The sequence below is a fragment of the Rhineura floridana genome, chromosome 4 (assembly GCF_030035675.1).
Source record: "Rhineura floridana isolate rRhiFlo1 chromosome 4, rRhiFlo1.hap2, whole genome shotgun sequence".
NCBI classification, from domain to species: Eukaryota; Metazoa; Chordata; class Lepidosauria; order Squamata; family Rhineuridae; genus Rhineura; species Rhineura floridana.
The window spans coordinates 154,148,703-154,161,990 of NC_084483.1; the positions used below are offsets into that span (position 1 = coordinate 154,148,703).

Here is a 13,288-nt window from a genome sequence, read left to right on the forward strand (position 1 = left end):
TTTTGCAGCATGAGATCTGCGGTGGGGACCGTGAGGGAGGCAAGACTGATAAGAAAAACTGGGGGCGATAGCTATAAGTCACAATGAAGGGGGGTTGTTGCGAGGAGGGATGCAGAGAGTTGTTATATGCGAATTCCGCCAGAGGCAGCAGATGGTATAGCATCGCAAGTATTGCTCCATTGTAGCATTTGTGCGTTCTGTTTGACTGTCTGTTTGAGGATGATGAGCCGAGGACAAATGGAGCTGGACATCTAGGGTTCAAAACAGGGCTTGCCAAAATCAGGAGGTGAACTGGACTCCTCGGTCCGATATCAGTTGATCTGGGAGGCCATGCAGATGGAATACCTGGGCAAGAAACATCCAGGCGGTCTCGGGAGCTGAGTGAAGTCCAGTGCATGGGAGGAAGTGGGCCATCTCAGTGAACAGGTCTACCACTACCAGGAAACTAGTCATTCCCCGGGTGGCAGGCAAATCCGTAATGAAATCCAGGGAGACCGACTGCCAGGGTCCTGGGGGAGTCGGGTATGGAAGTAGGGGCCCCAGTGCCTTCCCGGGGCAGCCCTTTGCCTGCTGGCAGGTATCACAAGTGGCTACGTAGTCCTTAATGTCCGCATGGACTAGGGGCCCACCAGTACTCTTGCAACACTAGGTGGAGGAAGTGCCTGGCTGGTTGGCTGTGATGACACAGGCGCAGCACCTCTCCTCTTAGGTCCCCTGGGGCATGTATAACCGGTTCCGGTGGTACAAGGAGCCATGGTGTAGCGAGAGTGGACTAGCCGTGGCTGAGGTTCCCATCGGGAGTTCTTGAAGGTGCTTCTGCACATATGGGTCCTTCTGCTGGTGTTCCCTTACCTGGTCCAGTAGAGACCGGGGTTACTGGGTGGCTGCAAAATTTTCTGGATGTAGGATTGGGCTCAGGGGAACCTGGCCTGACTCAGTCTGGTACTCTGGTTTGTGGGAGAGCGCATCTGCTTGTTTATTCTGATGGCCAGGGAAGTAGGAGACAGTGAAATTGAACCCGGAAAAGAAAAGGGACCACTGGATCTGGCAGTCTGCAAGTACTCTAGGTTCCAATGATCCATCCGTACTTGCACCGGATGACGTGCCCCTTCTAGGTGGTGGCGCCATGTCTCGAAAGTCACCTTGATTGCTAGCAGCTCCTTTTCCCAAATAGTATAGTCCTTCTCTGAGGAGTTGAGTTTCCAGGAATGAAACCCACATGGAAGCAGAGTGTTTCCCTTGTCTACTGGATGCAGCAATACTGCTGCTACGGCTTTGCCTGAAGCATCGGCTTCCATGATGAACGGCTTATCAGGATTGGGCTGCTGGAGGATGGGCTCCGAGGTGAAGGCTTCCTTGAGGCAGTAAAATGCCTGCTGAGCTGTGTCAGTCCAGTGGAACTTATCTTTAGACAGGAGCAGATCTGAAATGGGCACAGTCAGCTCGGAGAAGTGAGAGATGAACCAGAAATAATAATTGGCGAGGCCCAGGAAGTGTTGCATGTACTTGACGCAGCATGGGGGCTGCCATTGTAGGATGGTCTCCACCTTGGTCGGGTCCATCTGGATACTGGAGGGGGAGATATGGTAGCCTAAGAATCACCAGGAAGCAGTCAAGGAAGTCCCGGAAAACATGGGGTCTGAACTGGCGGTGACCGACCAGGAGAGAGACCTCGGGGTTGTAGTGGACAGCACGATGAAAATGTCGACCCAGTGTGCGGCAGCTGTGAAAAAGGCAAATTCCATGCTAGCGATAATTAGGAAAGGTATTGAAAATAAAACAGCCGATATCATCATGCCGTTGTATAAATCTATGGTGCGGCCGCATTTGGAATACTGTGTACAGTTCTGGTCGCCTCATCTCAAAAAGGATATTCTAGAGTTGGAAAAGGTTCAGAAGAGGGCAACCAGAATGATCAAGGGGATGGAGCGACTCCCTTACGAGGAAAGGTTGCAGCATTTGGGGCTTTTTAGTTTAGAGAAAAGGCGGGTCAGAGGAGACATGATAGAAGTGTATAAAATTATGCATGGCATTGAGAAAGTGGATAGAGAAAAGTTCTCCCTCTCTCATAATACTAGAACTCGTGGACATTCAAAGAAGCTGAATGTTGGAAGATTCAGGACAGACAAAAGGAAGTACTTCTTTACTCAGCGCATAGTTAAACTATGGAATTTGCTCCCACAAGATGCAGTAATGGCCACCAGCTTGGACGGCTTTAAAAGAAGATTAGACAAATTCATGGAGGACAGGACTATCAATGGCTACTAGCCATGATGGCTGTGCTGTGCCACCCTAGTCAGAGGCAGCATGCTTCTGAAAACCAGTTGCCGGAAGCCTCAGGAGGGGAGAGTGTTTTTGCACTCGGGTCCTGCTTGCGGGCTTTCCCCAGGCACCTGGTTGGCCACTGTGAGAACAGGATGCTGGACTAGATGGGCCACTGGCCTGATCCAGCAGGCTCTTCTTATGTTCTTATAGTTCATCAAATGCTGGAAGACCGCTGAAACACTGCACAGACCAAACGGCATCACGGTATACTTGAAATGTCCGTATCTGGTGTGGAAGGCTGTCTTCCATTCACCCCCCTCCCAAATGTGCACTAGGTTGTAGCCCCTCACAGATCCAACTTTGTAAAGATCCCGGCCTCACGTAACTGCTCTAGGAGTTCTGGGAGCAGAGGCAAAGGGTACCGGTTTCAAACTGTGATCCGGTTAAGGGTCCGGTAATGATTGCAAAGCCGGAGCTCTCCACACTTCTTCTTTACAAACAACACCAGGGCAGCAGCTGGCGAAGTAGAGGGGCGGATAAAACCCCGGGCAGGTTATCAATGAACTCCCGTCGGGCCGCCAATCAGGTTCAGATGAGGAATAGATCCTCCCCACTGGAATCTTGGCCCCAGGTATCAACTCAATCAGGCAGTCATATGGGCAATGAGGGGGTAGCCGATCTGCCTCTGACTTTCCAAACACCTCACAGAACTCTCTGTACTTGCTTGGCAGTTTGTCCAGTTCTGGGCCCTCTTCTGAAGAACTCATGACCCACTCCATCTGGACCCAAACATGTCATTTGGCACAATGAGGAAGGGAAGGATATCTGGCCCATTGACCACTGAATGCACGGATTGTGTTTCTTGAGCTAAGCCAGACCAAGCACTAATGGGAAGTGGGGACTGCCATGAGGTAGAATTGGATCTGTTCCTGGTGTCCTGCCATGGTCATCTCTAAGGGCACGGTCTCCTGCACCACTGGTCTCGAGGTCAGGAGCCGCCCATTAATAGTTTCCACCAGTACAGGCCTTTTTGGCTAATAAAAGCTAGCAGGGATGGAACAGCCAGCTGGCCAGGGAAGTGATTAATGCCTCTCTGTGAGAGGGGGTGGTCCCTCGCTGTTTGAAAGAGGCGGCAGTGAGACCACTCCTGAAGAGACCCTCCCTGGACCCAGAAAATCTTAATAACTATAGGCTGGTGGCAAATGTCCCATTCCTGGGCAAGGTCCTTGAACGAGTGCTGGCAGGCCAGCTCCAGACACTCTTGGATGAGACCGATTATCTGGATCCATTTCAGTCGGGTTTCAGGCCTGGTTTTGGCACAGAAACAGCCTTGGTTGCCCTGTATGATGATCTCTGTTGGGAGAGAGACGGGGGGAGTGTGACTCTGTTGATTCTCCTTGATCTCTCAGCAGCTTTCGATACCATCAAGTATGGTATCCTTCTCAGAAGACTGGCTGAGTTGAGAGTGGGAGGGACTGCATGGTGGTGGTTCTGCTCCTACTTGGCGGGTTGGCTCCAGAAGGTGGTACTTGGGGAACATTGCTCGGCACCCTGGACTCTCCAGTATGGGGTTCCGCTGTTCAACATCTACATGAAACCATTGGGTGTGGTCATCCGAAGCTTTGGAGGGCATTGCCATCAGTATGCCGATGACACACAGCTTTATTTCTCCTTTTCATCTTCTTCAGGTGAGGCTGTCAATGTGCTGAACCAGTGCCTGGCTGTGACAATGGACTGGATGAGGGCTAATAAACTGAGGCTCAATCCAGACAAGACTGAGATGCTGCTAGTGAGTGGTTCTTCTGACCGGATGGTGGATGTCCAACCTGTCCTGGATGGGGTGGCACTCCCCTTGAAGGAGCAGGTTTGTAGCTTGGGGGTTTCTCCTAGAACCACCTCTGTCACTTGAAGCTCAGGTAGCCTCAGTGGCACGGAGTGCCTTCTACCAACTTCAGTTGGTGGCCCAGCTGTGCCCCTATCTGGACAGAGATAACCTGGCTACAGTTGTCCATGCTCTGGTAACCTCCAAGTTAGATTACTGCAATGCGCTCTATGTGGGGCTGCCTTTGAAGATGGTTCGGAAACTGCAGCTTGTGCAAAATGCAGCGGCCAGATTGGTAACAGGGACCAGACGGTTCAAACATATAAAACCGATTCTGGCCCGCTTGCATTGGCTGCCTGTATGTTTCCGAGCTCAATTCAAGGTGCTGATTTTAACCTATAAATGGCTTGGGACCACAATACCTGATGGAATGCCTCTCCCGACATGAACCCACCCGTACACTACGCTCAACATCCAAGGCCCTCCTCCGGGTGCCTATTCGGAGGGAAGCTGGGAGTCTGGCAACAAGGGAGAGGGCCTTCTCAGCAGTGGCCCCAAAATTATGGAATGACCTTTATGACGAGGTGTGCCTGGTGCCAACGCTGTTACCTTTTAGGTGCCAGGTCAAGACTTTCCTCTTCTCCCAGGCATTTTAGCATGTGTTTTTAAAGTGCTTTTTAAAAAATGTGTTTTTAAATTTGTATATTTGTCTTTAATGTTTTTAATTGTTGTAAGCTGCCCAGAGTGCTTTGGCTATGGGGCAGTATACAAATGCAATCAATTAATCAATCAATCAATCAACTATATCTGTTGTTAAGACAAACAAGAAAAAATGGCAAAGCACTTTGCAACTAAAGTTGCTAACTATAAGTAAACCTTAGGAGCTACTCTATACTAATGAAGCAAAAGGGGACAGGAATGAGTACAAGATAAAGCAAAATCTATGTGTTGCCTGATAGCTTTGTTCAAGAGGGTGGGGTGCTAAAACTGATTAAGATAGGGCAGATATATCAAAGAGATTTCAGAAACAAAAAGTGTGTGCCAAGACTACTGCCACAAAATGAATATGAATGTCACTTGTAGCTACTATATCCTGTTAGTGAGTAGGCCAATGATCTACTTGTGAGCCATAAACGCTTGCCTGTGCAGATTCATTCCCACTAATCCCTGTGTGTGTAGGAGGGTTTGCAGTTCATCCACCTGCACCGATGCTCTGTAAACACAGAGATCTTTTCCCTATCATTTAGTCATATGCGACATGTCAACAGATTCCAGTAGCACACAGAAAAAAGCAAAACAGTGCAGCCTCCTTGAAAGAGACAGCTGGAGCTGGCAAGAATGTACATTATTTTTTCCCTCACTTATGAAAGTTTTGTTTCTTAGCTTCACCACTCCAGTACCAAAGCATAAGGTACAGAAACTGAAGAAAGCATGACTAAAAATGCTTTCTTTTTTTTTTGCAGTGAGCACTTTGAAACATCTTTAACATAATGATTTAATCTTATAAAAAGAATGTCTCCTAATTTCATACATTATTTTATGAATGTCTATTTTTGGGGTGTCTGTTCCACCAAGAGCAGACGTTCTTATGGATATCGACAAGGAAAAGAGCACACTGGATCTATTCCTGGATATTTTGCTTACAAGCAGGAGAGGGAATATATGGAAAGCAAAAGACAGACAGCTTACATCCCTTCAGTCACTGGAAACCCTTGACAGTGATGGACGGACTCCTGTTAGCAGCTGGCACATAGCACCCTCCATCCTATACTGAGCCTATTGGAGAAGAGTTTCTTTTATATTTTAAGGCTATGTCTATAAACACTCCCTTAGCAGGTGGCTGATCTTGAAGCCCTGTCAAGAGCTACCTGAGAATGAGTAATATATGAGGAGATGCCAGAACATAAGATAAGAGTGCTGCTGGCTAATTAAAGGGTCCAGACCCAAAAGAAGATCTGAGCACGAGAGGAGTTGTACACCACTGACTTCTCATGATAAGTGTTCTTCTGCAGTTTCCACTATAGTGTCTGATTTTTTTTTTAATATACAAAACATTACATGAATGGAAAGTCCTTCTGAAGATCTCATGTTTGGACCTAAAGATTTTGGAATTGTCCAAAACGCTTGCCATGCTTCTTTAATTAAAGATCTTGAGAATTTCAACTTTTTAAAGAACTACAGTAGTGTATTATGTATGCATTACATCATACATTTTTCTTGCCCTTCCTTCAAGGAGCTCAGAGCAGTGTACCTGCCTTGACTGCAATGTTACCCTTATAATCTTATAAGGCAGGGATGGGAAATCTCAGGCCCAGGGGCCAAATGTGTCTCTCCAAGCCTCTCTATCTGGCCCTCCAAACTCTCCCCAGGCATACCCCTACTAGCTCTGCTTTGCATCCTTCTTAAGTGTTTTGGCGTGTTAGAATGTGTGCTTGAACTCTGATAATGTCTCTTGCTTCACTGGACAGAGAGGGGTGTGTGTGTGTGTGTGTGTGTGTGTGTGTGTGTGTGTGTGTAAAAAAATAGCTTATTGAATGAAAAATTACATTAATTGTTTGGCCCATTTTTGCCTCTGCTACCCTCCCCACTACTCGCATGTGGTCCTTGGAAGGTTGCACAAAGAGAATGCAGTCCTTGAGCTGAAAAAAGGTTCTCCACCCCTGCTGTAAAGTATGTTAGGTTAAGAAATAGTAACTGGCCTATGATCACACAGTGAGACTGATGGCTGAGCAGAGATTTGAACCCTTGTTTCCCTGGTCTAACACCAATATTCTATCCATTATACCCCACTGGCTCATAAGTCTCAGAGTTGAGGAGATAAGCTGGAGAAAACACATGGTGTATGGTTGATGTTTTGGTGGCTGTTGGCCAGAACCGGCTGCAACCTCGCCATGTAGAGGAGCCCCTGGAGACCAGTGACCTGATGGCTTGCCCCCGGAACACCATTGTGCCACCAGACGGCCTCTTTCTCAAGGAGGTGGAGCATTGCGAAGTCGTCTTGGAGACTGAAACAACAGAGGCGGAAGGGTAGCCTTATTGAATGCATCATGGCTTATGATAGGACTCTCTTCCAAGTTGTTGGAATAGAGCGGGGCAGGGGATGAGTGGGGAAGTGTGATGGAATTTGCTATGTTGGTATATTTATTTGTTAATAATTTGTATTAAGTATGAGTTTATTTGTATTATGGCTTCATTGTGTACTTTTTATAATACTTCTTGTGTTCTTTTTTCTTGTACACCACTTAGAGATATTTTTATATATTAAGTGGTATAGAAATAGTCTAAATAAATAATATATTTTAAGAAAACACCTAAGTAGTCAGAACAGACACTGAAAATGTCAGTGATTAGGTCTTCAAAGTATATGTAGAAATTCTAATAAGGTCTGATTTACAAATACATCTAGCAATTCTGAAAAGGTCTGAATTGAGTAAATTTAAAAAGGTATATTTTGTGGCTATGCAGATTGTGATCACTATGTAGAAATAATAAATATGAATTATCTATAGCACTCTGGTTCTGATGCCATCCTAAGTGAAGAATGAATTGCCTTCAAGTTATGTCACTATTTTTACATTAAAATGTGTGCCCTGATTTGTTTTTCAAGTTATGTTTTGTATATTATTCTTGCACAAGAATACTCTCAGTGTAAGAGAAAGAAAGAACTTTTTATAGGAACGGTATATATTTTTTCTAGATTTAAAAATTTGTTTATTTGTCTTATAAAGGTAGAAACTGTATATATAATATCTAGAAGGCATGAATTCTCATTATTGAACCAAAAAAATCTTACCGAATTGATCCAATCATGTAAGGTTGCGCCAACTGTACTACGATAGCCCCACTGCCTAGCTGATGGCATGTATACCCAGAATCCCAGTCGTAATTCTTTGTGTCTCCATTCAACAAGGCATTGCGACTTCGGCTTACACCCTCAATCACACTGGCACAGTCTGCAACCGTTGCAACATTCTCAGTGGGAACTGAAAATTAAAATACAAAAGAGATCAAAGGCAAACACAGACAATTCAGTACTATCAGTTTATAGTTCTGGGGAAGAATAAAAATAAGCAAAAAATATTGCTAGCACAGGAACACATGAATAAGCACTGATTGAGCTGTACGAACCAGAGCAGGTTAGAGATCCTTTAACTCTAAAGGAGTCCTAGCACAAAATATTATGCATTGCAAACAAATGTTTAGATAGATTCATATCATAACTATTGTTTTGATTAATCAATTTGATTGTAGTATGGTCAGTATAGCCCAAAGTTTATTACACTGAAAAGAAGGGAATAGTGTTGACTATACAGGAACTTGGAGGAAAGGAACAAGAGGCCATTCAACACCACAGCAGATAGGTATAGGTGCAACGTAAAAGTGGACATTATCAAGAGGTCCTCTTTATCAGTTTTCAAACATTTGCAAGTGTCCATAAGTTTGCTTTTAATTATGAATTAAATTGTGCAAATGATAACCATACAATGCAAAGTATTCACAAGTTGACTGGTAAAATGATATACTATTTCAAGTGAGCTCTTTGGACCATTCAAGTAAGGCAGCATGGACAGGGCTAAAGGTGAACTGTTAAACGAGTTTCCTCACTGAGATGATCAGTTTTCTGGCTCCAGGGCAAACCTCTGGACACCTTATGCAGCAGACATGTTCAAGGTTAGGATCAGTGTGGAACTGTGGACCATGACAGAAGTGACAATGCACAGTGACCACAGAAAGCAGTGGCACTGGCAATGAAGAAGCTACAGCATTGGATAGTATCAGTGCTTTCACAACAGATCCAGAAAGGCACAGAACTTGGTGTTTTAGAATTAGAGAGGCTAGTGGTGGAAAATCACTTGCTCATACTACAGTTTTCCCCAGCCTATTTAGGCCATTGGTTATGCTCTAATAAGTATCTTGATACACGCTATATTAACTACAGAAACCGATTTTGTACTATTTTACACACTGGGAAGTAAGAGAGAGATATCAAATAATTGCAACATACAGAAAATACCATGTTGTTTCTGTTCCCAAGGGAAGGCTGCCACTGAGGCTGCCACTGCCCATTTTGAATGTTCATTATCGTCTTTCATACCCTCCTGATAAATTTATTAAAAACACCATCTGGAAGGGACTTTGCTGTGTGCTGAATTTTCAGTCTTTTTGTTCTCTTCTCTTATCCCTGAGGATTTTCCACCTCAATTTGTGTCACTTTGTTTACAAAAGTATATTGCCAAAGTCAACAGTATCTTGCATCTCTACTTTTCTTTATTCCCCCCCCCATCCTTCAACTAGCTAAGTAATACATGCTGCAAGAGAAAAGAAAAATAAGAATGGGACACAAGGATGAAAATTGTTTTTCTCATTCTTAGTGCACACAACAGGTCTATACAAGTTTAGCATATTGTTGTCCTAGTATGTAAAATGATACATTTTATCAAAATGCTGACATTAGGGAAGCAAGCAAAATTTTAAAATGGACCAAGACAAAAATAGCACTGGAGCGGGGGAATGATTTCTATGTTACTTTTCCTGACTCTTATCCCGTAACAGGTGATGGCCAACAGGTTGCCAATATATTTGACACAATAAAGTTTTAAATGTCAGTGATATTTCCAGGACATGACCCAGAGACTATCTATATTAAATATACTTGAAGAGTATGTAATTTTACTGTCTCCGATGACTCCTAATGACAAACGAGTGAAGGGAAAAATTGCAGTTAGGCATATATCTTCTTTTGAGTATTTACCACCTTAGTTTCTTTCAAATATGAAATAAATACTTTTTAAAGTCATGGGATATTTGACTCAGGATTGCTAGTATCAGCCTATTATGGCCACTTACTCTATTTGAATATAATGTATTTCCTCAGCACTACTTATTCAGCCATCTACAAACAGAACCCCAATTATATCCCTTTTAACAAATTAAATGTTAAGGTAAAACATTATTATTTTTAGCTGGGCCAAAATAGATGTGATAGAGACTACCACGTTTGCTTATTCATGTGCCTGTCCAGTTCACATGTGCAGCAGGGTGTGTGTTTTATTTCAACATGAAGAGCGGCATTCAGATGATGGGGCCTGACCTCTCCTCTTCCTGCACTTTAAGAACATTATAGTCTGCTTCATACCAAGTCAGGCCATTTGTACATTTAGCTCAGTCCTCATCTGTATTATACATTTAAAGCAGTCTTCTTAAGGGTGCTGAGAGTTGTTCGGAGACCCCTATTCCCCTCAGAGAGCTACAATTGCCGGAGTGGTTTAACAGTCAATCCTTCTTCCCAGGGAACTCTTGGAATTGTGGCTCCGTGAGAGAAATAAGGGTCTCCTAAAAACTTTCAGCACCCTCAACAAACTACAGTTCCCAGAATTCTTTAGGGGAAGGCAGGACAGTTTAAAGTGGCATGAGACTGCTTCATATGAATAGTGCAGATGGGGCTCAGAATAGCCAGTGGCTCTCCAGGGTTTCAGAACAGAGGATTTCCCAGACTTACCTGCAGCAAGCAGGGATTTAATATGCAGCCTTTTGCATTTTTATTTTCTTGTATTCATATAAGAACATTTTCACTGTGTGACTGAATATGGTTTCATGCTTTTAAGAATCTTGATAATAAAGTTGTCCATTATCTTTCTTTATAGCTTCTGAAGAAGTACCATACTCTGAAACGTGTAGAGCATAAATAAAAATCTTTCAAAAGTAAGCACTGGAGCCTCCTTTCCTCTTTGTCTGATTCTGTGTGATCCTTCTTTCCCTCTTTCTGCATGCCATTTGTACATCTACTCAAAAGTCAGGCCATTTGTACATATAGCTCAGAATAGTCGACAGTGGCTGCCAGTGGCTCTTCCAGGCTTTCAGAAGGCAGCTTTCCCAGGGTTGCCTGCAGAGGGCAGGGATTTTCCCCTCACACTCCATCACTGTAAGAACTTTTATCTTGGCCCAGCTCCTTTCTAGTACCAGAATGTGGGCCGATATGATGGAAGAGTGGGATGCGTTAGCTCCCTGCATCTGCCTACCCCTTTTCATGTTAAAATAAGAAACAAATACCACCTTATGTGTCATAAATAAACAGGGATACATATGAACAAGAAACAAGGTTGCTAAGCTGCTCTGGAAATGGAAAAAGTTTGTGTGGTGTAGTGGTTAAGGTGTTGGACTACAACCTGGGAGACCAGGGTTGGAATCCCCACACTGGGTGCTTCCCCTGAAGCTCACCGGGTGACCTTGGGGCAGTCACTGCCTCTCAGCTTCAGAGGAAGGCAATGGTAAAGACCATGAAACCCTATTCATAGGGTCGTCCATAAGTCAGAATCGACTTGAAGGCAGTCCATTTCATTTTCAGACTGCTTAATTACTGAAATTGATCACTCAGATTCCACAAGCTGCTACTCAATTTGTAGTTAAGAAGATGTGCAAGGTCAACTGTCTGTTCTGAACTAGATGAACTCAGTTGACTGCAAAGCTATTATTACACCTAAATTAGATTTATTAAATAAAATTGTATTTCTCCACTACCTGTAAAGACACCCCCCCCAAGAAAAAAACCACTTTGTAAAAATAATTCTCTTCTTCTTTGCTCATCAGACAGCCTGGTTAAGTTTCCTTAATTTAAAAGCAAAATATTGTCTCTTTCTTAAACACAACACCTAAGTGTCAGGGACCAGGAGTCATATTTCTCTTCTTCAAGTGATGACACTGAGGATTCTGAGCCAGAAGGGGAAAGGCATGCAGGGCTGCTGCGTTTCTACGAGGCCAGTATCTGTCCCTCCTGAGGATTTGGCACTGCCATTCTCAGACTCTGCTGCAGAAGATTCAGTGAGACCAGAGGCTCTCCTGCTCCATCACAGTAGGAGACTACTGGAGAGGGCCAGCACAACACCAGCGAGCCCCTGGTGGCACATCATAGCAACACAGAAGTAATTTATGTGAGGAGTTTTTTCTTTCTCAAATTCAATGTACATGTTGCCAGTCTGATTTGATAATGAAATTCTTTTGAGGAGCTTTTGATTACTTATTATTAGTTCAAGGAAACATCTAGTCTGCTTTTGCTGATGTAGCTTCATAGGGTTATATCCTGAGAATCATACACAGAATTCTGTTTGTGAAACAGGGCTTCTTTCGTTCCTTATTTCTGGCATCCCTGAAAAACCCATCCTCAAGGTTGACGCATCCCAGTCTGCGTCTGTGTTGGAACTGCTTTTTCATACATTTTTAAACCTTTCTTTTTAACAATATGTTTTTAACTTTTTAAAAAAAAGATGTCTTGAAAGCTTTTTTTAAAAAAATGTTTTTAAAGATGTTTTGTTTAAATGTATTTCAAAGTCTGTTTTTATGATTTTTTAAAGTTTTAGTGCTTTTGTTTGCCACCCTGGGCTCTTGCTGGGAGGAAGGGTGAGATAAAAATAAAATATAAATAAATAAATAAATAAATAAAAGGTTGTGGGACCATCAGAGATGGCATGTGAAGTGGCTTGTGGGGAGGGTTTGAAGCTGAAGACTTTATCTGCACTAGTGGGGTACGCAAACATCGGCCTTTGATGATCTCATATAACTCCTGTTTTGAAACAGCTGCATTGGTTGCCAGTTCATTTCCAGGCCTGATTCAAGGTGCTCACACTAGTGTTTAAAGCCCTAAGTGACGTTCCAAAGGCTCCAAATATCTGAAAGACCGCCTCCTTCCCTACAGACCCTCTCGGGTGTTGACATCTTCACAGGGGGCCCTTTGGTAGTTCCGCCACTGTCACAAGCACAGGGTGGTGGTGGTCCAGAAGAGGGCATTCACTGTGGCAGCCCCTAAGTTGTGGAACTCCGCACCAAGGTGCATCTGGCAACCCACTGTACAGCTTTAAGTGAATGCTGAAGATGCACCTCTTTACCCTTTGACACCTGAGCCATGTAGTTTTAGGACCCATACTGTTTTATAATTCTTGTGGGTTTTAATTGTTTTTAATAATGTATTTTAAGGTTGTTGCAACTCCCACTGTGACCTTTGGGAGAAAGGTAGGCAATAAATGCTAATAATGCTAATGATGATAATAAAACTTTCCAAAAGCCAGAGACGGGCAATAACTTTCATAGAATCATAGAGTTGGATGATAAGGCCATCAAGTCCAACTCCCTGCTTAATGCAGGATTCCAAATAAAAGCATCTTTAATTTAAGATTTCTGCTTTCTTAGAAAGTAAGCAAAATATCAGTT

At 43.7% G+C, this 13,288-nt stretch overlaps 1 protein-coding gene across 3 annotated transcripts in view; it reads right to left on the reverse strand.

Annotated features, from left to right (window-relative positions):
• The window catches only part of BTBD9 (BTB domain containing 9), a 299,604-nt gene that overhangs the window by 85,351 nt on the left and 200,965 nt on the right, over positions 1-13,288 (reverse strand). For all 3 annotated transcript variants that reach the window (XM_061624891.1, XM_061624893.1, XM_061624892.1), the window contains exon 8: positions 7,881-8,070. In XM_061624891.1, the coding sequence (XP_061480875.1) occupies positions 7,881-8,070 (190 nt within the window). The remainder of the gene's footprint in view (positions 1-7,880; positions 8,071-13,288) is intronic.